Source organism: Phaenicophaeus curvirostris, chromosome 17 (assembly GCF_032191515.1).
Source record: "Phaenicophaeus curvirostris isolate KB17595 chromosome 17, BPBGC_Pcur_1.0, whole genome shotgun sequence".
Lineage (NCBI taxonomy): Eukaryota > Metazoa > Chordata > Aves > Cuculiformes > Cuculidae > Phaenicophaeus > Phaenicophaeus curvirostris.
This window is the reverse complement of record NC_091408.1, coordinates 6345251-6372698: the sequence shown is the minus strand read 5'-3', so window position 1 is coordinate 6372698 and position 27448 is coordinate 6345251. Positions and strand designations below refer to the sequence as shown.

Genomic DNA, 27448 nt, shown 5'->3' with positions numbered 1-27448 from the left:
GTATACAGTATGCTAGTGCAGTAGGTCCACCAACACACATAAGCGTAATTTAATTCCTCAAACATACCTATATTAGGTTTTATAAGCAATCCCAGTGGAACTGTTTGCACACAAAATTAACCAACAGCGAAGTGTTTGTCACGTCTTGATTATTAAGCAATACCATTTGGCTTAGGAAATTTAAATTAATTCTAACTGCTGTTACTTAGGTTTTCACAGAAAAATTTCTATAGGAAAAAACCTCAATTCATTTAGTCAGCTACTAAATAGAAGAGCAGCTCTACATATGCATTTCAGTTTTTCGCTAAAAATACCTCAAAGTTATAAAAACCTAGTTATAAAGAACAGCAGCAACACATTATCTATAGACACGTACAGGAGGTAATGCATGCGCATATGCTCTAACGGTCCTACTAGCAGAGTCCAAGCAACTGTAGACATCCTACTTTTGTACCATTTTTACAGTTCATTTCAGTATAAGGGGCTTCTAAACTAATAAACAAAGCAAAAAAACCCAGAGGTTGTTAAAAAGATAATCACATCCAGCTGTGTCATCTGTATTAAGGCAGAACTTCAATGCGATCTGCTCAGTGCCGTTCTCTGGTACACGGATGGGACGTCTAGTAGCTAGAAAAGCCATTATCTTAGGAAATCCCTTCTACTCCATTGCCAACACAGATAAAAGCTGCTCGGGCAGGGTCAGCTTTGCATGGTCAGCAAAAAAAGAAAGTAAAACCGGCTCTCCGCTCCCCGTTCTCCAGGGAAGGCTGAATACTACACTATTAGGTAGTCAGATGCATTATTTCGCAGCTAGCAAAGCCCTTGGGTAATAAAGAATGAGCACAACTGCCCCAGGCAGCTTTACAGGAAATCGTGTGAAACAATGACAGATGCTCCAGAATTGTTCCAAAACAAAGCCAGCCGGGAAACGTGGTGTGTCCGCACAGGGGTTCGCTCATGGACTGCAGGCACTAGCACGCTGACAGAAACTACGTGATAAACATTACCTTTAGAGATTATAGGCACATATGCGCACACACAACCATAGGAATGCGAAGTGAAATAATTGTTTGTAACTAAAAATTTGAACAAATATGCGTTTCTATTGCCGTTCTCAAAAGCAGTTGGAAAAGCCTTTCTCGTGGAGCTGGAACTGCCTGACTGTGAAAGAAAGCTAACAGGATCAAGGGACAAAATCAAAGCTTCCACCAAAAACTCTCCAAAAAAGTTTACATGCTTTTTCAGAAAACACTAAGGCATTTAAAACACTCGATCTCCCAAACACTCAGTTGGATTTAATACTCATTACTCACTTCTGAAAACAGGACTTGGGTCACCAACTCACTGCGGAGCTGCATTTTAAAAGCAATTGGTTGCTGCAAAACAGAAAAGGCACCAAGCAGGATCTTAGAGAAACAAATAATTCCCAGCTCCAGCTGAAATAAAGATGCAGTTGATGCCTAAACACGCCTGAAAGCCCTGCAAGCAGCTACCTGCACATTGAATCACAAGGATGCTATTAACTGCCCCCAAAACAAGTTTCTCAGGATTTTCAACTACAGTGAAAAATCACCTTACAGTGTCAGGAACAGCAGATGTGAGACGAGTCTTACACAGTTCAGTTGGCAACGTGCTTGCTACAGGCATAAAAACACTGGCTGTATTTTGCAGTGCCTTCTGACTGGTCAATAACTGATGCTGACTCGCTTTGACCTTCTCCTTGGTTTGTGTGTAACCAACCACATCTTTGTCTTGCTTTATAGATGTTTATATTTCCAGCCAACTTTCTGCTATAAAGTGTGTTAATCTATTTGGCTTAATCCTATATAAAAATTCATTTGTCTACCTTTTATAGAGACCTTTGTAAAAAGTAATATATAAAGCTTAACAGTAAAATCACATCAATAAAGTCAGCTGAGTACTCTTCAAAACAAAATTCCAGTAAAGCGTACATCTGCAAAGCGTAAAGACAGGTGAAATTACTGTAACACAGCCAACTGCAGAAGCATTTGATTTCATTTGTGAGTTTAACTGTTTAGTAATATTTATAGAAAACACTTATTTTAAATAGAATTTGGTCCAGATTATTTCTTCAAATTATAGACTTTGTCACTTAAAGAGTAATGCTTAGTCTTCTTAGAAGAACTCCGAATGTTCATTTCTGGAGTCTTCAGCACAGGAACAATATGGATCTGTTAGAGCGAGTCCAGAGGAGGCCACAGAGATGATCCAAGGGCTGGAGCACCTCCCACAGAAGGACAGGCTGAGAGTTCAGCCTGGAGAAGAGAAGGCTGGGGGAGAGCTTAGAGCAGCTTCCAGCACTGAAAGGGGCTCCAGGAAAGCTGGAGAGAGGCTCTTGGTCAGGAAGGGCAGGGAGAGGATGAAGGGGAATGGTTTTCAGCTGAAAGAGGAGACACTGAGAAGAGATCTTGGGAATAAACACTTTCCTGTGAGGTGGGGAGGCCCTGGCCCAGGTTGCCCAGAGAAGCTGTGGCTGCCCCATCCCTGGAGGGGTTCAAGGCCAGGTTGGATGGGGTTTGGAGCAACCTGACCCAGTGGGAGGTGTCCCTGCCCATGGAAAAGGGTTGTAACTGGATGGGCTTTAAGGTCCATTCAAACCCAAACCATTCCACAATCCTATAAAATATTTAAAGCATGAAACAACTGTACCTCAAAGCCTTCTGTAACACAACAAAGGGATAGAGGAACAATGCCCCCCTGGTTCCAAAGGCAGTGGAAGCCAAGTATTTTCTCTTTAATCTTTTGAGCTGTGCATCAAGGAAATTGTATGCTCAGCTTTATTAAAGCAGTCCAGAGCAAAACAGGGAGCAGGGAAAAAAGCACAACTCCAAGTGGCAGACAGGTCAAACGAGCACATACGCAATATAAAGCACACTGTCAGAAAGCAGAAAGGCATTCCGCCAGTATCAAATAAAGCAAGGCTATTTTTAATTTTCTGTTGATTGCACTGTACCAGAAATAGATTGTAAAGTAGGCACGGGGGTTTGGTGAAGAGTTTATTGGTCCATCTGTTCTCCAGGAGAGTCAGATTTTTCTGTAATACCACATAAATGGCAAAGCTGCCGTATATGAAGCTGTTCTTAAAAATAAATACATAATCAAAAGAAGCTTTAAGAAAAAATGAGGCTTTGAGCAACCTGATCCATTAGAAGGTGTCTCAGCCCCTGGCAGGAGGGGTGGAACTGGATGGGCTTTAAGATCCCTTCCAACCCAAACCATTCCATGATTCTATGAAAATCACTGAACTACTGCTCTAATTCCCAGATCTCTGTTATAACACTGTATTGCAAAAAGATTGACTGGTTTAGTTTCCAACCCATAGTAAATCACATCCACTTACACCAGTCATTCAACTTTGGAAGATCAAGTAGATTTTTCATTTTATACTCTTGAACTAATCATTTACACCCAAAATGAATCTTCAAATGCTACATGAAAGATGAGACTGGAACTGAAAATACCTTTTTATGTGTGACGTGACTGTAAGCATTCACCTTTTTGCAAGAATATTGGCCTTAAGAACATGATACACAACAGAAAATCCTGCTGTACCGCAAACTTTATTACGTATTAAGACAACACTCACTACAATAGAGATTTAGTCCCACTAACAGTATTAACGTTCTCTTGAAAAAAAAAAAATCACAGTGCAATGCACAGGGTGGGGGAATGGATCATTAAACCACACTGGCTGGTGGGATTTCTCAATCAACTGTTTGACAATATTTAATTCCTTCTTTCAGTCGAGCTCTTCCTATGGTAACTTCCATCAGCAAGGTATTTATTTCTCTATTGATTTTTATGATTAATACAACAGAGATCCTGTAGGTTTGGATTAAGCGATGAACCAAGTCTGCCTGGTAGTTTCTACATTGCCCAAGCAAACATAAATGAGTTCTTTTAGTTCTCTCATGAATACAAACGCTACAGCTACTTAAGTACCTCTCCTGAGATCACTTAGCTGCCTCTGATTTCTCCGTAGCAAAGTCTTAGACTTAACTTTGCATTTAAAAGAAATGTCACAAAATAATTAAGGCTAAATAATGAGAATTGGAAGAGGAAGAAAAGCATGGTAACAAAGTCTGCTACCGGTACAATATTGAAAAAAAAAATTGAAACCCCCAGAACTCCAGGGAAAGAACTACAGTAAAGCTTCTCAAGAGTCAGTGACTAGATGAGGACAAAAAACAACAAACAAAATTCAATACAGATAAACACACAGAAAGGTGGAGGAGGGGGGAGACACCTTCTTCAGGATTCTGGCTTTGAGTAAGGTATTACCAGCCAGGAAAGCAGTTCTTGAATCTGTAGTGAACATTTCTACAGAGAAATAATAACATCCCAAACTAACCCACAGCAATGGTCAGAATTTGGAAAGGGACACAGAACAAAAGATATTATTGCCACAGCCCAGAAAATCATGAAGCATTCATATAAATGTGCCATTTTCAATCTCCTCAATCCGAAGGAATGGTAGTAGAAACAAGAGATGCACACAAGGAGGAAACAAGAAAGGTAAGGAACATCAAATGGTTTCCAGAGAAAGACAAGTTAGGTACACAAGGAGTTCTCACTGTAAAGGACATTAAGGGAACACAGAGAGAGGAGATGTGTACTAAAATAAAAAGGATTGAGACAAAAAAGGATACTGATAGTTACATTCTCCTTTTCATAGGGGAAGTAGAAGGCCTAACACTACAGCAATGAATGAAAGCAGTAAAATAACCCCCCTAGACTTTTTTCCACCCATTGCCTAGATGAGCGACGGTATTAATTACTAACAAGTATTTGTGCGTGCTGAAATTCTGTGTGGGTTCAAACTCAATTAAACTCACAAAAGAAAAATTCATCAACAGTTGTTAAATGCAAAAATACGTCAAGCTGTGTTGCCAAAACCAGCAGGATGCTGACCAAGTGTACAGAAAAACCACTGTATTCCTGGCATGACCTTACAGTTTTCCCTAAGCTGCTCCACTTTTGACCGCTGCTGGAGATAATTTTTCCTTTAAGGGGTATTTCAGAAGAGTATCTGGGTATATTTCCTTTAAGAAACAAGATGCATATAATAGCAGACAGTTTGTAATGCAGCATGCAGAGTGACTATACCCACTGCTCTTTGTCTTCCTTGGTTAAATGCCGCATCTGTCTCATGGCTGTGACCAAAGCAGACAGGATCTGAAACTCTTCAGGCAACATTTCTGCTCCTTCCTCAATTAAATATCTTTCTAGGAATTGTGCGGCACAGTAAATAATTGCACTGTACGTTCCTGTGCTAGGGAACTCTTCTTCAAAACACTAGATCATAAATGTGGTTTAAGCAACTCTCTGTGTGCACACAGACATGTTTCTACAGAATCTGAAGACTAGTGAAAGATAATTTGTACATTAGACATCCAGTTCCTTAAATTAAGACTGTTGGATCCCTCAACAAGGGAAAAAAATGATATTTTAGTGTTCTTCCTTTAGATCTTCTCCATCAGCTTTCCTGTCAACAGATGGAAATTATATAATTAAACGTACTAATATCATCATCCAAGAAAACCTCACAGTTCCCCATGTCTTTTACAGCTGGTAACACGAAGAGATTAAAAAGAGATGAGATCCCCCAAAGAAATGTTTGCAGCTCGCTTTCCTCAAAGAGGACAGAAAATTCCCTTCTCTGGTGGGAAAGTGAATCTATCCCTGCTTTACCATCTTGTTCTCCTAAGCTTACTCTTCTGCTATGGCTGCAGTCCCAGTGCCCAGCAGGATTAAGTCTCTTACTCTCCCATGTCATGTCACGTCATCAATCACGAGACTGTATTTTGGAAGTCATCGAAGACTCACACCTACAAGGTGGTGGCTCCCACTTCTCGTGGAATGTCTCCCCTCCAGGGGGAAATTCTAAAAGAAAAATTGTCACCGTGATATTGAAACTGATAAAAACAAAATCAAGGGAGGGCAGTTCTCCATGAAGTTTTAATTTTCCCAAGCATTCTGGTATCTAGTAATGCACTACTGACCTTAAAGGCTCCAGTCGTTACAGAATATGCCTTATGAAGACTGCTTTTCAGTCCAAATTTGAACTGGTTATAAGAAATACAGAGAACTTGCATGGCAAGAGAAAAAGAAAAAGGAGAGCAAAACGGTTCTACTCATGTATGAAGAAAATGTCTTGAAAATCAGGCAGAGAAGAGGTTCAGATTGACACTGGTAAATCTGGTGATGCATGAGGAATGATTGCGTTTTATCTTACAGATCACCAAGGATCAAAAGGCATTGGTAGACGAGTGATTTGCAATCAGCGTTATGCTTCGCCTGCACCTCCCTGGAAAGATGAACCCCAAAACCCCGACCTAAACCCTGATCGAAGTAATTCTACATAAACATGGATTACAGAGCCTTTTTCCTCAGTAAAATCTTTGTAATAGACACGAACTAGTCCCAAAGTAGGGCTTTATATCCTGAACAACAGTATCCACATCCAAGCATCACCCTGGCAAACCTTCAGAGGTATCGTTATAATAAAGCAGCGCGGACCAGACATTTTAGCACAAAGGCAAGCGTGACCTGATCCCTGGCAGCAAGGACAAATCGTGATGTCAGCAGATGGCAGCATGAGGCACATTATTGGTAAAGGGGATTGGTCTGGCAATACTCCTTTGCTGGGCACCTGGAAAAAGAGTTCTACTCCTGAGTAATTAGCCAGTCCCAGATTTATTGTCAGGGTAAATTCTAGAGAGAATAAGCACAGTCTGACTTCTTACAGGTATTTTTTATGTTTATTGATTTCTGAGAAAGAAAACTTAAGAGAAATATCACATCTGCTGTCACTGATCATGTGAAGAGAAGACTGCCCATGTTATAAGCCAGCAGCAAGAGAGCCATGCAAGTGGATATCTCTCACCTGAAGTTAACAACTCTAAAACCCCAGCCAGCATCACTTACTTCTGTACCTCTAGCAATCGGCTGGAACCACGTTTTAGAACTTAATTTGTTTTACTTAGTCTCCAAGTAAACTGAAGCTAACAGATTTCATGAATGATTATGTATTTTAATAATTATCGTACATCAGCAGACTGGTCCCCTGCAATGCTAATTTTAGTCATGAAAAGGATGGCCTACAGCTCACCAGTTCATAATTGGAAGGAAGAATATAGTTTTAATTGCATTACCAATCCTACACAGCAGAGCTGGTTTATACAGCCTTGTTTAGATTATATAAACATACCATGTTCATTCAAGTTCCCTGCCTTCTAAACTAGCAGTAAATTAATACCAAAAGACAAGCTACTTTAAAATGTATTATCCCAAATCTGAAAATTTAATAAGCCAAAACAGTAGAAGCCTCCAAAAGACTAATTCCTGTTTCTCTTCAACTTCACAAATAATTCCAGCCAATTATCTTTTAAAAATAAGCATTTCTGTAACTTTATTGATATGTCATAGTCAGTTTAAATCACATCTAATGGTTTAAACAAGTACCCTGATTGCACAATGCCTGTTGCACAAGGATGACAACATTTTGCAATATTTTACAATACTTGCTCTCCAGACTTCCAAGACGCTCAGAACCCTGGGCTGGCATCCTACCTGCTACAGTTCACATTCAAACCAGACTAGAGGAAGACAAGTGCTCGGAAAGAAAGATGCAGGGGAAGGAAGGGAGAACAGGGTCTGAAATAGTGATTTCAGCCCATTAAAATGAACCAAATGGCAAAAATGGTATTAATGCTTGAAAGCGTGGTATCAGGAAGATGAAGCAAGAATGAAAGGATTCCATATTGGCACAAAAGGAAAAAACCCAATCAAACACACTGCAGTACGATCCCATTTTAGTTCCAAGTGTCCAGAAAATAAGGGCTAACAACAAATTTTTAAGTGAACATAAGCTTCAGAAAACGGCCTTTAAGAATAACTAACGTAGACAACTCTGTCGTGAAACAGTTGCATTTCAAGATTAAGTTTTTTTTAAGAGGTAAAAAAAATGTCAGAAAAAGAAACTAAAAAGGTAGTATTGTTGACTGAAATAATTCAATGGAATTGTTTTCATCCAAAGCTTTCCTTCCAATTTTTGGAGAGAGATTGAAGAATTTTTTGGATTTAGGCACCAATTTTATTTGGAAATAAAACGAAGTGTATTTACTTCTGAGCTGGACTGAAAACAAGCCCTGTAGTGCCACTTTTTTTTGTAAAACTCAGAAGACTACACGCTGCTTATAAGGATTTTAAAGACATTTATGTACAAAATCCAGCTTGATTTTCAGAAATTCTGGGAAGCAGATACCTCTTGCTTGAGGAGGTTCCTGCAGTACAGCAAGCAGAGCTGTAACTACAATTATAGTCACAACAGATTTAAATATTCAGAGCTAAGGCCCTCTAAATATCTACAAAAGCCTTTAAGTCAATTCATTACTGATACAGTAAGTGACAACACTTGTGTTTGGCAGACAGTGCAACTGGGAGTCCTGACAAATCTAATTAACAGCACATCAGGGGCACTTAGTTTATCCTTTATATACAGTGCCAATAGTGAGGGAATAATGAGAAAAGGGGTTTAAACATTAGTGGGACCTCGCTAATTGGTCACCAAGTCCTGATTAAGCCAGGCTTCATATACAAGTATTGAAGTACAAGTGTCTGACTCAAGCGCACACAAATCCACTCCATACTAACATTTCTAAACTGCATAAATAAAAAAAAGGCACAAGAAGCAAGAAAGCAGACAACAGAAACATGCAACTAATTTTCTTGAGCTTTCTAGACTCCCTTCCTATATTTCAGGCTTCACACTTAAGAACAAAAACGAAACCAACTCTATTTCTGAATATTTCACTGATAGTGCTTTTTGGTTTTAAGGCTGAAAAACAGACTTTTCATAGAATCATAGAATAACCAGGTTGGAAGAGACCCACTGGATCATCGAGTCCAACCATTCCTGATGTGACCCATCAGTGAGTTAAGTTACAAAATGCAGCAATTCTTTTCTATGTGTTCTTTACATTACAGCAAAACACAAAACCAGCTTAACAACTTAAATTGCTGATATAGTTCAAAAGAAACTGATTTTTTCTCCCCTGTTTCCTACTACACCCCAAGAAACCAATCACTAACACAGTCGGCAAAGATTCTTGTGTAAGACAGTCAATTTTTTTTGGCAGAAAGACCTTTAACATTGATGGTGTTTCCAAACCCCAAAACCACATACAAAACCTGGGAAGTGATTCCGAATAGAGCGTGAGGATGAATTTTCACCACAGCAGAGGGCCCTATCAAGGCCTTGTATCACACAAATTCCATAACTATACACACACAGATCTTGAGAAAGCTGTGCAGATAAATGAGCAAGTCTGCCATTCCCCAGCAGCAGCGTGGAAACGTGTTTTAGACACGCGCTGCTGTAGAACAGACCATAAAACATGAAGAATTATTCAGTGAGTAATGCATGATTTTAGATACAAAAAAAGATACTTGGGAAAGCAAACACACAAGTTCTGCTCTAAACTTCCTGCCAAAAGCACCTGGTAAACAAAACAAACTGGCCTAGGGATCCGTCTGTGACTCCCGCACTCCTGGAAAGGGCAGGCAAGCTGCCCCTGCCCAGCGCTCCCGTCACTGCCTCAGAAGGTCGCCTATTGTCCCTGCACTAACTGGGTCACGGCCACTGCCATGCTCCACTTCATCTTTGACTCCATTCTAAACTCCTGGGCTTCCCTGCAACGCCATTCAGAAAATCACAGGCCCCGACTGAATGGACTCCCCGAGAGCCAGCCGCGCAAGTTTTAACTCCTTCCCTCTTCACATGGAATTAACACGAATCATTTAATTTGTGTAAAGGTAGCTTTTTGTGCTATACTGAGAAACAAAGCTTAAAGGACTAAATAAAAAGTGTCTGGACAGATGAGTTTCCGAAGCCTCCTGCTGCTGTCCACAGCCGACAAGTCAGCTTCCACAGTCTTTACAACCATCTTTCAGCAAGATTAGTTAACTCCCACGACATATTTATAGCAGGAAAACTAATAACCTGAAACAACACAAATCCCATCTTTAAGCAGGCCACATTTCTTATTGCTGAATAAAATCTTTTAAAATTATGTCTATCCGTAGGATCTATACTGACAAGAACTTAATAAAAACCCCAACAAATCAAACCCAAACATTATCTTCTTCAAATCAAGAGCCTGCCCTTCATTCTCTATAAAAATGTCAGGTTTATATAGAGAAATACTTCAAATACATTAAAGTTCAACATGAATTCATTTTTTTGTAACGCATTCCAAACCAGATATATTTATGTGCATACTGTACATACATTTACACATGTAATTATTCCCTCAGATCACCTCATGGCACAAGTGACTCTGTCACACACGTGTAAACAAGACACCAGATCCACTAATCTGCCAGAACTGTAAAGTAACAGCACCTTCCACTCCAGTGCTGCTGCTGGTTTTGACAGAAACTGTGTACTGCATCAGTTCTTAAATTGATACCCACCAGGAACAAACGCGAGACTTGCAAATATATTTAATCTGAAGACTAAAGCTGCAGTAAAGTTGATTAAAAAAATGGCTTTTGCTGAGAGGAGTTGTGTCCCTTTCCCAGAAGGTGGAAAAGAAATCACTTCTTATGTCACTTTAGGGAATTAATCTTCCAGAAAATTAAACTAGATCTTGGTGTGATGAGAAAGGCAGCAGAAAAAAACACAAGGGAGGAAGATGGTGATGTCCAGCTAGGAGACAGAAAGGTACAGGGGAAAAACGGACCTTTTAATGGCTTCTTGCCATTAAATCAATGTGAAACCAAAAGGTTACACACACACATATATAACATAAGTCTACTGCTACAAAGAGTAAATAACAAAACAGAAAGCTAAGTTAATGCCGCCTGGTTTTAGAAAAGAGACAAATCCATGTTTAATTACTGCATTATATCTTAAAAACAGCCGCTGCTTGCAAGTGCCTAGTTAACACAGTCTGTAACAGAATGAAGCCAACCGTTTGCAGCTCTACACCGTGACAGAGGTCAGACATTCCTGTTGTACAACACAGCAAGGAAGGAATTAGAGGAACAAGGTGTATATGATCTACGGAATGGTTTCCACCTGCACATACAGCTGCCATCAGACACACTGTTGTGACTGCAGCTACGCTGGATGAAGAAGTTGCCACCTCACTTCATCTCCACTTGCTCATTACCTTCAAATCTTAAAGCATAACCGCATGTTTAGTCCCTTCCTAACCCAGTTCTGTCAAAATGATTCCCGTAAAAAAAAAAATAAAAAAAAAAATTCAGTGTTTCAGCTTAACTCAGATTATTTTTGACAGAACTTGTTTAGCGGATGACTATAAATGCAAGTACCAGAAGATCTGAGAACACTGCAATCTTTAGAGCTAGGAGAGGAATCGCAGTGAGCAGAGACAGCCAGCCCTTTTCCCTGATTATCCTGCTGCAAGAGAAGCACGTGAATCAAACAGGTCTGATTTGTCAGCCTGCCTAATCAGTGACAGCTGCATATCAAGGCTGGCATCTTTGAAGAAAACAAACATATAAACCTATATGCTATTTACTTTACTGCTTAAAATGTCACGCTGGAATTAAGTGTCCAGAAATTCAAACCATTTGTTATAACTGCCTGGAATTCTGCTGTGTAATGGAAGAAACAGGCAGATGCTATTCAATACACACAAAAAATGTGGTATTTCTGTAGAGTTAAGGGATAAATACCAACCTCGCCTTCTTATCTTACGTTATCATAACAAGACCTGAAAATTTACTTAATTACTTTCTATGTATTACTGACACGAACAAATAGTGTCTGTGGTTCTACCTGTTACACGGTAGAAGGAGTGGAAAAATAACCATCAAAAGCAGCATCAAATTAACATCATGTAATACATAACACTGACAGGAGCAGTACTTGATGTATAGTTCACACTACCTTTTATTGACAGGCTTCTCATCCTTGTCGTAGGGTCTTACGAACCACTTGCCGATTCTTACAAAGTTTTTATCCATCAAGCACCTAGAAAATAATTAAGGCAACAATTACTAGTTGCATCTTGAGGTATAATTAAAAGCAGTCTTTGAAGACAGTAAATCGAAGGGATTAAGCAGCTGAATTTCCAACATATTGAAATCGGCTTTGTAGCTATTGTGTTCCATGGTCCTTTGCCACTGCCTATTTTCCCACACCAGTCACAGGGAATCACTGCCCAGTCTCATGATGCTGTCACCGATGCCGATCCTCACACGTGCATTCTCCCCTCATCTCTGACAATCTTTTCTGCTTCATGCTAATCTCTCCTCCGAATAATCCATCATCCTATTTTTCAAACTCCTCTTCTTGAACAAAGACAATGCAAAGCGTCGATTCTTTTCTATACAGAGTTTCTCTCAGACTTCACAATAAAGAATACGCGCTCATGCATTTGTAGTGTGTAAATGGTAGAGTGTAGTATATGAATGACAGGAAATTGTGTTAACCATATGTTAACAATGGACCACGCTTCCTTCACATGATCCACAGCGTGATTTCAGGTGCTGAAACTCATATAATTCCCATTTCCTCTCTCAGAAAACCTCACTCCAACCAACACACTCCCACACCACTGAATTTAAAGTAACAAGTTGTCTATTCTCTGTGGCCCCTTTAGAAGTGCACAATTTCTTTATGGAACCTGTATATTCCGTGGCTTTAAAAAAAAAAGAGGATGCCAAACGCTCAGTAACCAATTCAAGGTGACAGGTTAAAGAGTACTTGATGCCTTTCTGAGTCCCCCTGCACAGCTCAATCACACCAGCAATTTACTGACACCACTGCAGTATGCTTCATACATCAAACGCGCAGCTGAAAATACTGCCCAAGGGTTCACAGGGATTTGTTATGAAGGAAGATTTTTTAGTAAGGTAAATACGTTTCAAAAATTCTGAACAAGTGTGGGGTTTTTTTTGTTGTCGGTGGTTTATTTACAATGAGGAGCAATACATGAGCTTGCCCTATACAGTCCACATCTAATCAGTGTTTTTTTAGGATGGAAGAACTACACCTCTCCATTCCTCACAGTTTTCCAATGGTTTATTTCTGTAGCAGTTGCTAGAGATTAGCCAAAACAGAAGAAGAAAATTAGACATCAGGGGAAACCTTTGGGGGAAATATACTCTGCAGGGATTAGGAAAAGTGTGGGATCTACAGTTCAAAAGTATATCTAGAAGATACCAATACGAAATGGACAACAAACCACATAGATACTCGTATGCTCCCAATTCTTCTGTATGAATTTGGCAGGGTTTTCCAAAGTTAAAGCTAGGCTGAACTAAGTTCTAGCAGCACTTTCTCAACTAAAGTAAAAGAATCCGGCTCAGCTGAACACAGCAACACCTTAAACTGAATATGGAAGATGAACCAGCAGAGACCTAAAGGCACTGCTCTTGTGTTGGTGGAGAAAAAAAAGATGCTTCAACAACTATTTCCCTAGGAAATAGTTGCTATTGGAGAAAGTCCTTCAGCACCAGCGCACTTTATACAAACAAAAGGAAGTCAGTGAAGTTTATGTCAGATCCCTAAAAAAAAATAATCTGTGCTAGCAAAAACTACACTAACCTCTCCCCCACAACATACACTTCAATGTCCCATCACCGTGTCCCACAGCAGCAGCCTTAAATGCCTTGGACTAATGCTGCTGCCCCAGAAAGAAGGCTTTCATGCGTAGACTTGGCCTTAAAAACCAACCAGCCCTCACATGCTAAACTAAATCACAGGTTATTTAAGGGATAATAACTTATGAAATGGGAAAGCTGATTGCAGAAGCATGGATCTCAGAGATTTGGCTGAGTGAACAATTAACGGCAGTAAGGCATTATTTTTGCTGTGTAAGCCCTCAGTGGTGTCCGGTTGTTAACAACGAGCTGGAACAATGAACTTGCTAAGAACACTTCCTCAACCCACCAAGGAACAGGCTGGCACAGCCCATCGGGCACAGAGCTGCAGCTGGCACACAGCAAGGGTGTGGTAGGACACTCCGACTCCCATCTCTGGGGGCAAGAGGCCAGGCCAGCTGCCAGATCAGCCTATGGCAGCACGAAATGAGGCTTCCAGCACCCACCTATGTGTGCTGGCCGATAGTATTTCAAAGATAATCACAGCAAGCAAGGCAGCTCTGAAGAACTGACCATCGTAGCTGAACAGAACCATTCCAGAAACCTCCCAAAAATTTTCAGATAAATTATTATTTAAAAAAATAATTAAAACTTTACTCCACAAGCTTAAAAAAGCCTGAGGAATAAAAATATCCCTCAGGAGTCACACCAAAAAGCCCGATGGTTTGGTACCCTACTTCTAGAAAAATTATTGGTTTAATACCAATAACAGCTTAAGTAGTCTGTAGGCATCCCGCATTATTTTAAATATGAAAATGAACTATTTGAATGCAATAGTTTTTCTTACCTTTCCAGAAGATTATGAATTGCTTTGAAGAGCAGGGTCCTGCACTCGTAGGAAAGTCCATTCTCCCACAATCCTTCTTCTACCACTGGAAAAACAAAAAGTCAATGCGATCAGAATAGGGAAAAGCAAACATTTACACAAAACATAACCCCAACAGCTTAAGTTTTCAACAGCAGCATGTTTCACAACTGTTAGAACTGTTACCTAAGTTGCCAGAGTAGCTTTTATCTGTAGTTGCTGAAGACATCAATTTGAATTAAAAAAAACCAAGATCAACCACAAAAGCATAAACACAAACATTTGTTCCTAGTTTCCAATATTAAAACAAGGGGTGAGGAATTAGCAATCATTCTTTGCCATAACTGCAGAGAGATCCTTTAAAACTTAACCGCAGATGCAGACAATCAAGAAACAAAGTGAATCATTAAAGGTGTAAAATCAGTTTACATAACTTAAACATTAAACAACCATTCTGAGCCTCTCGCTGTTGAACTCAAGAGAAATTCCTCCAAGACTCCAATTTAAACCACAGTAGTTTAAGCAATATACAGCAAATACATGAAACACACAGCAGTTTTTCTGTAAATTCTGTACCAAACTGCAGAGATTTTAGGAAGTAAAAAATAATAATCTATTCATCTCTCTCAGTGGAGTGCAGCTGGAATTGGCCACCGGATAGAGCATCGGAAGGGTACACACACCTCAAACATCTCTGCACTCCTTATTCCATTGCTAACATAACCAAGAGCGAACCGAGTTTTGGGATGCCTGTACTTCTGCATCTTCTGGCTGAGTAAGATTTAATCTCAGCTGCAGAGTAAGAGCAGATGATTAAATAACTTTCTCAAGGAGTAAGAATTTGTTAATTACCTAAATTCAGTCATTTCAATTTAACAAGAACACTGTGCGGATCTTTAGAAATGCAAACATCAAATTCTACAGCATGTGAAGAACAAGAATACTTAACACCCCTCCTCGGCCAATTTAAGGGATGAAATCTTCCAACAGCATGTCTGTCATGCAGAGATTACTATCTAAGTACCATTTACTCTACACTCATGTTTAAAGTAAAGCTTCTAAAGAGTTTCTACTGTATGAAAAATCCTAGTATCACCAGCAGTCTTCAACTGCAGCTTCAAAGCCTCAAACCCCAGCATTGTTCGTTACTCTGCTGCTCCCAGCAGCCCTAAGCCATATAACCTCAAACAAGAAGAGGCACATTTCTTGAACATGTAATGCTGTGATATGCTAATATTGGTAACAGTCTCTCTTCTTTTTAAAAGTGAAAAAGCCACGGCTTTAGTACCTAAATCACTTACGGAATAGCACAGTTGCTTTCTCAGAAGAAATGGCAGACGAGCTTTTGGGCACAAGCACAAGCCAAATATCTTTCCTGTAAAACCATTAGAGGACTCTTTAATGCCTGAAAATCTTAGGGACAAGGAGCACATAATGTGCCATAGCTGTTCACGAGACAGGACTGCACACAGCCTCAGTATCCTTAAAACAGCACCCCAACTTCAGAATCTTCACATGTTTTCAGAAAGAAACCCACCACCCAACTGACTTGAGACAGCCAGTTCTGTACCAGAATATTCTACTCATTTATCTGAAGGGGCATCATTGTTTCATTCTAGAAGAGTTAAGGTGAAAACATAAACAGTCATTAAAACTTTCACAGCAAGCTAATAAAACTCCGAAGCACTGTTTTAACCGACACAATTCCAAGTAAGCTGCCAGGGCTCTGTGTAGTAAATAAAGCCGAGGGCTTGCCTGGTAACATTATCCAATGTGCAACGAGCATGGGAATAAGGGAAAAAGCCTTTCAGAAACAACACCTGAAAAAAGAATTCAATGCAGTATTTTTCAACCGCAAATAAATCTTCCACAGAAAAAAAAAAAAATCACTATTTTCTCATCGCCAAAACTATTATTACCAGAAAATGCAAAAAGAAAAAGGGTGCATCTGACAGGTATCATAATGGATTATGACTGAGGTGCTGAATCTCACTGCTGTCTCCACACAGAATGGGAATTAATAGACAGCATCCACATCCAAAGTGGTTTTATGTTTGTTATCATTGTGTTTTAAAAAACGAACAGAACACTTGTGCTGATTTTTAAGTTTATCTTTGCCGATCGGATGTTAAAAGAATTAAAGGCAACTACAATTATTTAGACTTACACTGGAAATTTATAATTTAAACATGCTAATGAGCAGCTTAGTTGGCTTGGGGTCTTTTTATTTTCAAGTCAGAGATATTAAGGTCTTCAAAGTGTCCAACAATTTTTATGAAGCCAGCCATATTCTCAAAATAAAAAGGAACCATTATAAAAATTTCAAGGAGAGAAGTCACGGCAAAATATCAAAGAAAATACTTCAATAATTTTAGGTCTCCCAGCAGAGATAGTGGAAAGATAATAAGATCTCTGTTCTGCTTCAGTGACCAAACTGACATATTTTACTTAAAAGAAATCTGGGAAGGAAGGCAAGGGAGCGCGCGAGGCTGTGCCGGCATTGCAGAGATAGTTATACCTTTAAGAAGTGCAGCCACCCCCATTTTAATAATTCAGGTCACACCGCCTTATGCCGTTTAAAAGTAGAATTAGTTTCAAAGAATACATATTTCCTCACAGCTATGTTACACATTTCCCTTTAATGTATCATATTGCAGCAACAGCCAAAATGAACGTCTAGACATCAAACCCAGTCTTTATTCCCACCTACTGCTTCTTTACCTCAGGCATCCAAACTAATGAAACCCATTATCCAGAACACTGGCTGCAGTTACCACCTCGGCCGCTGCAAACGTGAAACAACTCTGGGACAGCACCAGGCATTCAGCCGTTAAAATTACCGAAAATCAATTTCTTGCTACACGCTGCAGAAATGCAGCGAGATTAAAGCAGGACGCACGGGACAAGGTGATTACTTCGAGGGAGGATTACTGTGTCACAACGCTGGGGACAGGGAGCTGCTCAGCTGCTCCGAGTTCACGCTCACAGTAGTCCAGCTCCTTCTTACGCTTTCATATTTTGAAGAATGTGAGGGTTTCATCCCGGCGTAGATATGGTTTTTGAAAACACATGACCAAATAACTCAAACAAAATCAGAAACTGAATTACTAAAAGCAAGCATTTAATTTTTCATTTTAGTTTTTATTAATGTACCCTTAAAATGTTATTTCAAAGGCCAAACAATTTGAAGCATCATTTCTTCTAAAAAATTGAAGTAAAAGAGTAACAAAGCAACGCAATGGTACATTAATTCTGAAAAAATATATTATAGCCATAAAAATCCAATTAAACGCAATGCTATTGATTGATCATTGTTACGCTGCCATCGATCACCTTGTAAAATCTGTGTTTGAAGTCATTAGTGACTAAATTGACTTCTTACTAAATCAGATTCAACCCACTTAGAGATCTAATTTCCTTGCACTGGTTATGATCATAGGGAAATCGCACTCGTTACTCTTACAAGCACTGAGAGTTCATCGTGGCGCTCGTAGCCCAGGCCAACTCCCCAGCCAGGTGAGCCACAGCACAGGAGAAACACTCACCACAAGGACCCATTTGGGTTAATGGAAACAGAGCTGCTGCCAAGCTCTGAGAACACACACCGTACAAGCACAAAGCATCCACAACCCACGTCCTACCAAGGTATCCTTAACAGCACGAGTTCTGCACCCATCCTTCCAGGGAAAGCAGAACATTAAAGACACTGGCTGAGGATCATTGCTGTTCAGACAAACCCCAAGTTTGCATGTCAATGGTCCACAATTTCCTACATAAAACCTAACACTTTTGAGCAGAGTTGACTGCGAAACTAAAATTGTTGCACTTCAGAAAGAGAAATAAACCCTTCAAAGGCAGCAGCTGTTGAATATCACAGGAATACTGCGATGCTTTAATTGTTGCGCATTGAAACAGAAATTAGCATAATAGCTATTTATTGAAAAACAGATGGTAGGTAACTATCTGCACTTAGATTCTGTTAGCACCACTTAAAGCATTGCTTTTAGCGCTTCCTAACTCCCAGTAGGTACAGAATTGTTTTTATAAAATATACTTTGAATGTTACATTCCCTCCCTCTTCCTGCTCCACACTCCCACACCCCTCTGCTTCCACACGATCTCCGTGGCCTTTCCCTCGTACGCCACCACAACCCAATCTTCCCAGTCGCACTGGCTCAGTATCACAGTCACCTACACAACCGTGTCCTGGTCTGCACCCCCAGCAGTGGGGCCAGCAGGGCGAGGGAGGGGGTTCTGCCCCACTGCTCCGCTCTGCTGAGACCTCACTTGGAGCCCTGTGTCCAGTTCTGGAGTCCTCAGCACAGGAAGGACATGGAGTTGTTGGAGCGAGTCCAGAGGAGACCACTGAGATGATCCAAGGGCTGAAGCACCTCCTGTATAAGGACAGGCTGAGAGTTGGGAGTTGTTCAGCCTGGAGAAGGCTCTGGGTAGACCTCAGAGCAGCTTCCAGTACTGAAAGGGGCTCCAGGAAAGCTGGTGAGGGGCTTTTGATCAGGGAGGGCAGTAATGGGATGAGGGGGAATGGTTTGAAGCTGAAAAAGGGGAGACTGAGATGACACCTTAGGAAGAAATGTTTTCCTGTGAGGGTGGGGAGGCCCTGGACCGGGCTGCCCCAAGAAGTGGTGGCTGCCCCATCTCTGAAGGGGTTCAAGGCTAGACTGGATGGAGCTCGGAGCCCCTGATCCAGTGGGAGGTGTCCCTGCCTGTGGCAGGGGATTGGAACTGGATGGGCTTTGAGGTCCTTTCAACTCAAACCACTCTATGATTTCAAAGGGCACTAGGAACCAATGGGTCTCACAAAATATGGAATCAGTCCTAGGTCTTTACAAGTTCACATCAAAATATTCCAAAAATCCAGGGGTAATATCTAACTTCTCCCAAACCAAAATTATTAGCTACGAAACCAGTATAAACATTGCTATGTAAATACAAATCTGCTTTCAATGTAGGAATGTGTAAGGCGCTGTGCCAGAGCCGAGCAGCTCACTTCAGTGATGAGAGATCCCAAATGAACCAGTTGAGTTTGCCGTGTGGTTTTTGTTTTGAATGCCTTTTACAATCACCAGCTCTGTCCCAAGGAAGAGTAAAATGAACTTAAATATAGCACAGTTTTTATGCGGTTTACACTGCTTCCTACAGGAAAGCAGCAAGTTGTTTTCAGAGCAACGCCTGCTCTCGCACACCAGAAAAGCCCCGATTCCCTGATTTACACTACTTCCTTTGTCCCACCACGTGTTTGTGATGAGCTGTTTTATTTTCAAGCTACTTTATATTCTTTGCAGAGGTATTTCCTAAAGATGAAAAGCCAAAAAATCAACCTGACCACACTGAAAGTGGACTGAGAGTTTCTTGGAGAGATCCTCACCACATCCTCGGCAGAGTCCAGGGGTACGAATGCCAGTCTGATAGAAGCACTTTCTTAAGAGGCTACTCCTGGGATTTTCTAGTGTTTCCTCCCACATTCCTGAACTTTGACCTTGCTGTTACATCTTGTTTTCCTCTTTAATTCTTTGGAACAAGGGAATTAAAAAAAAATGTTTCTCAGAAGAACATAAAAGTAACTAAAAAAATTCAAAGGAAACGATTTTTTTTCCTAAAGCATGACTATACTTTCTCGATCCCTGGAAACAATCTCTGCTCTCCAAAGTTGATTTCCTGTATTCTTCCCCCTTCCAAGTCTCCAGCTTTTCCTCATTTCCCAGACTCACAGCCAGCACAAGCCTCACTCCACATCACCTGCAAACCCCACGCTTCAGCCTTTTGATCTTTCCAGGTTCAAAGAAAACAAAACTACCGGCTTACGTCTGCATCAGTCAGGCCTTCCTCTCTGCGCTGATAATGCAATTAGAGTGTGGACTTTTATTGTCCTTCTCTAAATATAAAAGTTCTTTGCAGAAAGCAAGTTGAGTTATTTGCCCATCCCCTGCAGCTGGGGAGCTGGGTTGGAGGTAGCAGAGCATATGAGAGCAGCGAGTCTCTTTACGGAGAAATCAGAGCAAGCTCAGCCATCACCAGAGGAACACAGGGCTTGTTCTTCAAAAAAAAAAACCACAGTTCCTATTACCTGTACCTGGAAAGTAAAGGGAACCAGAAGTCTTTTCTCCCTCAACATATTCAAGATGTCATTCTTGACATACAGATAGATCGCTTTGGAAAGCGGTACCAGGATGCTTTCTTCCTTCTTCTTGAACACAGGTTTACCTTAAAAACAATTGCAGAGCTCAAAACAGATGAAGCCATTTTGCAGTGCAGCTCTGAGGAGCCAAGTCCTCACTGAGCCCCATCTGCTGTGCCTCCACGCCAGCCCTGGTGGGCAATCCCTGCAGGGATCCCTGCCCCACGCTGCCCACAAGCATCCACAGAAGCATTTTGCAGGAGGTGTCGCCCTGGCTGAGAGCGCTCTGCGAAGTGACCAGGACAAGATGGGAATGCGATTCACTAGACATGCCCGGAACGATCATCATGGAACCCCTCCTGCTGCTTTCATTTCTCACTCTGTGTGGAGGCAAATGCACTCGCGTGACACCACAGATACATTTACAGACAGGAAAAAACATCCCCTTCTGCAAGGAAGCAAGCTTTTTTTTATCATTATTTGCTGCCTTACAATATGCTTGCAGGCTGCCACAGTCTTTAATTGGTATTACCAGTGTAAGACAGACATATCAAATGCATCCAAAGGCACGTGTATAGAGCAATTTGAACTGTACCGTTGCTCCATCTCTCCACTGTCATAGCAATCTTCCTTCCACTCAGCAGGCTATATGTTGTAGAACAGAGCTAGAACATATACATCCCAGTTATATGCCAATTTAACCAAACGCATTTATTTTCCATTAGCTAAAATTCAAGTTTACTCTTCTGCGTAAAGATAAAGAATTGTGCCCATGCTCCTCAGTTCCCACTCACTTTTGGTACCACATCATGACCTACAGCCCCAGACTACTTTTTTCTCTTTATTTACTTTGTTTCAATCTAATAGTTATAGAAACAACAACTTTCATTAAAAAGCCTTCTTTCCCCTGGCTTACTTGTAACGCTGCCTTCTGAGAAAACAAGACTTTGATTTAACTAAGGAATATAGGAAATGTTTTCATGTCAGCCTTTCCTTTTAAACATACATCCTGTTCCACAAACGCATAACAGCTACAGGTTCTAAGCGTGAAACACAACACTAATTTCATTATATATGGAACACAGATAAGGCAGCTTCATATTACTTTTTGAAAACTAGCAAATGCAAACACCTTTGCTTCTAGTGTATATCTCACTTGAAAACAATGTTTTAAACCTCATTTTACTACTTGTTTTCTTACCTCGTTACTGGAATCCCTAATAATATTTTTCACAGGAGTGAACTACAGAACCAACTTCACAAATTGTTTACTTAAAACCTTGCTGAAGCAATTTCAAACACCCACACCCCACCCACCAATCCCAAAATGGACACAAAGGAGGAGAAAGCAATAGCTGGCAACAGGCAAATCCAAATTTAATGGCGCTGGTAGATTTTATCAGTAATAGAGTTAAATATGTTTCTACTTCTAATGTTTACACACACTTCAGAAGCAGAGGGTCCAGCTTCAGCAGTGACCCAACCTCACTGCAAACCTCCTCTGGGTCAGACTTGGTGCTTGTAAAGGAAGTGCTGTATTTCCAAAGAAAAGCTTGATTTCCAAACACTCGTTTACCTATCATTTTCTGGAAAAAAATCTAGAAAACACACCTGAAGTTTCGTATTCAGGACAGCAGAAGTTGTTGAGATAATGCCTCTCTTTAGAAAAGTGACAGCACAAACCATTTCTCTCACATAAACCCCTTTTTTTTGGACAGAACAGTAGACTTTCAAAGCCACAGGCACAGGAGAAAAGGCTGCAGAGCCAAGATAACCATATTCTGTCAGCTTGTTTGTTCCTCATGGGGCTTTAGTGCTCCACAAGAAGCATACAAAAATACTCCACTCTGAGCAAATGTTTACTGCTGTTTGCCACTATTTAAATTGAGGTAAAAGTTAAAGAACAGCTTTTGCACGCCACCGCCACATACGAACTCTCCCCACGAAGGGGTCGGATGCTCAGCAGCAGCAGGGCGTCAGGCAGCGTTGTGAGTGCAGTTTTGGCACCTCCTGAGCGCGCGCCGGCAGAGGGAGCTGCCTGGAGCCAGCTCCTGGCCGCTGCCCCTCCAATCTGCTTCTCAGATTGAGCAGAGGAGACGAGATCGTGTGTATGCTAAAAATAACACTGCTGGAGAAAAAAAAAAAACAAACCATATTCAATAACAAGCATAAGAGAGGTGGACCAGCTTCGAGCAGAAATAGTGCAATCGCTACTTCTAACATAAAACCCACAGTATGAAACAGCTTTAAAAGCAGAATAACTTCCTTGAACAATAATCCAGGCAAAGTGCCCAGTATTGCGTCTGTGTGCGATCCCTTGAGAACGGCTAAATAAGCAGTTTGAAAATCTCTCTGTTACTTCCTTCGGTTGCACAGATGCTAGGTATTTTCAGGAATCTTTCATTTTTCATCGTATTGTTTCACATATTTGGCATTTCCTGGAAAGTTTCAGGCTATGCAAGTTGTTAGGTTCCCACATCCACAGGTTGTGCCGGGGCCGTGCGACACCGAGGGAGCTCTGTTGCCATGCTGAGCTTCCCCAACATGACATATCACTCCAACAGCTACGTTCCCAGCACCTTCCAATACAGGGAGCTCTCAGTACAAAGTTAACCCATGTAGATCTGCTCAGGTGCTGACTCCCCTTATCAGAGACCTCCTACTGCCAGCCAGCCCAGCACACCAGAAGGAAAACCACCTCTCCCCTTCCCTAGCCCGGTGCGTTCCACTCTGCCTGGCCAAGAAGGGAATACTACAGAAACTCCTTCTGCTGGGGGCAGAAACAATTTCTTAACCAGCATATTCTTGTTGATAAGAATATAGTTATTTATTCTTATTTATAAACAGAAGATATTACAGAGAAAATGATAACAGAGATGTTACAATACGATATACAGCATTGGAGACGGAAAAAAACATTACTGCGGACTGGAGAGCCATTTTGGACATAAGAAAAACCTTAGAATTGTGCACAATAGCAAACTATGCCTCAAGATTCTGCAGATTACCCGAGACCATCAAATGTGCACTTTTTATCCTAATCATTAAGGCTGATTTTCTACAGCAATTATTAATTTAACATCAGTCCTGCTCTATAAAGATGTCTTCTGTAAAGATCTCTTCTACCAGAGCGACTGCACATGACAGACAGGGCTGAGAAAGATTCCCCCGACAAGCAGGGGAACGGCCTGGGAAGCAAGGATGACTTTCTAGCCAATCAAAACAGTGATGCAACTTCTGAGTCTGTTGTACTTGGACCTCCTTTGAAAGATCGGGTTCATAAAATTTGAGAACATGCATCGACAAATAAAATCCCCTTCACAGCAATCTCCCATCTCCACTGCTAGAGCTGTTTCCCCACATCCGTGTTTCCACGGGAGCCATCTCCCTGGCTGCTGATTCTGCAATGCAAATGTAACGTGTTGTGCACTTCCCAGGCTGTTGCCATGGATATTAATGTGATGTCATAAATTGTTACATCTTCATTGCAGAAACAAAATTAAAGGGCTTGGAAACAGGGGGAAGAATAGGAACTCATCTTAGAAAGCATATTCAGGAATGAGCAAATGTTGTACAAATCGGAAAAAAAGACATAAATTTGTATTTTTAGTATTGTTAAATGTTTCTCTACATAACTACATAAAAGATCGCAAACTACCTTTTTAATTTTACTCTAATTTTATCAGACTCTCACCTGCACAGCAGGATCTCCTTAGCAACAAATACAACCACACTTCCGTAATTTGTCTTTTCACCATGGCTGAAAACATCTTCGTTGTTTCTGAACTCTCACCAAAAATATCACGTAGTGGCCAACTATTCCAGCAATACCTACAGGACTCTCTCCTCCTTTTCCTTTTGTTCCAGCTACTTTGACTAACCCATTACACTTACTGTATATGGGCTGCGTCAGAACCACAGCAATTGCAACATCTTAATTTCTGAAAAATCTCTGTAGTGAATTGTCCTTAAAAATCATGATCTACACAAACTTCTACAGCCTTGCTCCCCAAGGTCTCCAGGAATAAACAGTAACGAAGTCTGCTTTTGCTTTATTAAACCAGCAGCTAAGATTATGATACAATAACCTACTTTCGTTGCAAATATACACAAAGAGAGAAGGAAAGAACAGTTTAGTTTAAAGAGAAGAATAACACAGTATAAAGCAGAGGCAATGTTCAGTCAATTTACATCTTTGAGAGTGAGGAGAATCCAGGATTTCTCTCACTTCCAATTAGCCAAATTGTCTTGTATAATCCTTTTCCCAAACAGTTTATCTTTTCTGAAAGTGGATTTAAGTCAAAAGATACACAGCAACTGGGGCTGAATGGGCATTTCTGCCCGCTCAGAGCTGCCGATCGGCCAAACAAATGCCTACACGGAATGAGACCATTCACATGGCACAGGAATAACAGCTGCCCCTTTCCTGCCATCACAGCCATCAAGGCACCAAAGATCCACCCAAAGGGGGAGGCAGCACTTCTATAATAAGAATTCTTACCATGTTGAACCAGCTCTACTACTGCGATGCTCTCCAATCTGCTCGGAAAGCGCGTCACAATTTCTCAAGTTCCAAGTATTTAATTTGTCAGCTCAAACAGGAAAAAAGCCTCGGTGCTGGCCTATGTTTCCAAGGTCTTGTGGCACTTGATCCAAGTCTACGAAGACGATGATGAGCAACTCCCCTGCTCACAGCACTGTGCGAAGCATTCTTCCTCTTTTCTAACTTACCTGAATTGCATACTTGTTACCCATTCCCATTTAGAGAAACCAAGGTTGCAGAACCCCATTAACTGCTCATTTTCAAAACACTTCTTGCTTGGGACTGTTTCCCTCAACTTCCAGGCCCTGTAGATGCCTTCTCTAGAAGCCACATGTCTCCACTGAGGGGCTGGGGGCTGTCAGCACAGGTGAGCTGCAGGAACTCAGCTGTAGAGACACTCTCTGAACCATTAAGCAACAGCTACTGCATGAGGCATTGAACTGAGATTTTCTTTCCTTGAAGGATACAGCCATGCCTCCCATTACACTGAAGTCCAGGTTCAAAGGGCAATAAAAGTCTACAAGCTTACTAGACAGCCTCCAACACACTAGAAGAACACACTATAGAATCATAGAATCACCAGGTTGGAAGAGACCCACTGGATCATCGAGTCCAACCATTCACTATAGCACATACTGAACTATCAAAACCATCAAACAGGCTCAAACACAAGCGAGAGCAGCAGAAGCGTTTGGGGAGTACCTGCAGGAGGCAGTATGAAGTGCAGCCCCACACACTCGGGAACTGGCATCCAGCAGCAATTTATACGAATGCACTCAAGGACAATGCTATTCAGAGCCACGTAGCTCCCTCCTAGACTCCAAATGTTCCTGTGCCTCTTGCCCAGGGCTTTGCTGGGCCTAAGAACACAAAATGCTATTGCTAAAGAAGAAAAGAATAGATTTTAAAACTGAGTTTTTATTGTATTTAAAGAATGTAATCCCATTTAAAGCCACAGCCATAAGGATTTTAATTCTGCCTACTTCATTTTTTCCTAGCATTTGAGTAAATAACAACCACATATTTCTGCGTCCGAGAAGACCTTCGCTGTCAAGCAGAAGGACCTACGCATAGAGCTCTTTGCAGAGACTTAATTGAAATCGGAGCTGACACTGTGATCCCAGCAATCCCTACATGCCCTAAGCCGCAGCTCTGCTCCGGCTGACCATGCAGCCCACGTCACCGCACATTAGCTTCAGCCGCCACTGGCACCGCAGTGAAGCTTGCGTCCTTTTGTGCTTGCCTTAGGCCACAGCCTCCTCTCCCACACATCAAACCAACTCCACTGGACACTCTGGGAATTTAACGAGCAAATGTAGGTACTGACTGGATATGACAGAGAATCTGGGGGACCACGATCAAATACTGGGGTGGGGGCAAGGGGAATGAAGAAGAAATCTCTCATCAGTCTGTTTTACATGATGCTGTAATGGACATTGTAATTTTTCCTTTCTGTCAACAATTTTAGAGTCAAAAAATAGTACACATATAGCTATGTACCCAAAAAGATGCCTGTGAGAGCTGAGGCTGTCCTTCATGTGAGCAAAAATAAGCTTATTTTACATATATGATAAATCCCTCACTGCAGAACACCCACAACCATACACAAATTCTCACCTACTCACAACAGAAGCGGAGAAGCCGCACTTCACTGACTGTCATGCTAGAGATGGAAAAAGCAACTCTTAACTACTGCAAAGCACATACATGCTCCTACAATGCTAAATAAAAATCTCAGTGCTCCAGTTTGAGCTGCAAATTAACAATGAAAAATCCCCATCTGAAACATCACATCGAGTTGGCAGCCCCGCTCAGCTTGAGCTCTCTTGGCCAAAGAACGGCACTAGCTTGTAACATTTAAACATAATCTGACAGCAAACCAGGCTCCCAACTGCAAATTACTAGAAGTCTGTGTTTGCTTGCTTGCCCCCCCCCCCATGTATAATAGAATATAAAGCAACTGGAAACATATCCTGTTGGAAATTAACTAAATTATCTATTCTTTATCCTGATAAAAACCAATTACCAAACAGCACCAACACATCAATGACTGACACTACTGACAATTCCGTTTATTTTCATTTATTCTTTCCTCCTCCCTTCCTCAATACCCACACAGCCTTGAGAGGCCTTTGCCTTTAAGCACAAAACATTACAATTACTCCAGACATTATTTTGCTGGCATAAAAATCCAGAAACATTTACATTTCTCCCAAACATATCTAGGTTGTCTGAAGAGGGTAGTAAATGGGGATAATCCCAGTTTAATAACTCTAGATGTAATTGCTCTAAGCTACCATCTTAA

At 41.1% G+C, this 27448-nt stretch overlaps 1 protein-coding gene across 1 annotated transcript in view; it reads right to left on the bottom strand.

Moving 5' to 3' along the window:
- Nucleotides 1–27448, bottom strand: part of MED13L (mediator complex subunit 13L) — a 167434-nt gene that overhangs the window by 76447 nt on the left and 63539 nt on the right. Inside the window, exons 3-4 of the mRNA XM_069870826.1 lie at nt 14447–14531; nt 11942–12025 (exon numbers count right to left, since the gene is read on the bottom strand). Of these exons, the coding sequence (XP_069726927.1) occupies nt 11942–12025; nt 14447–14531 (169 nt within the window). The remainder of the gene's footprint in view (nt 1–11941; nt 12026–14446; nt 14532–27448) is intronic.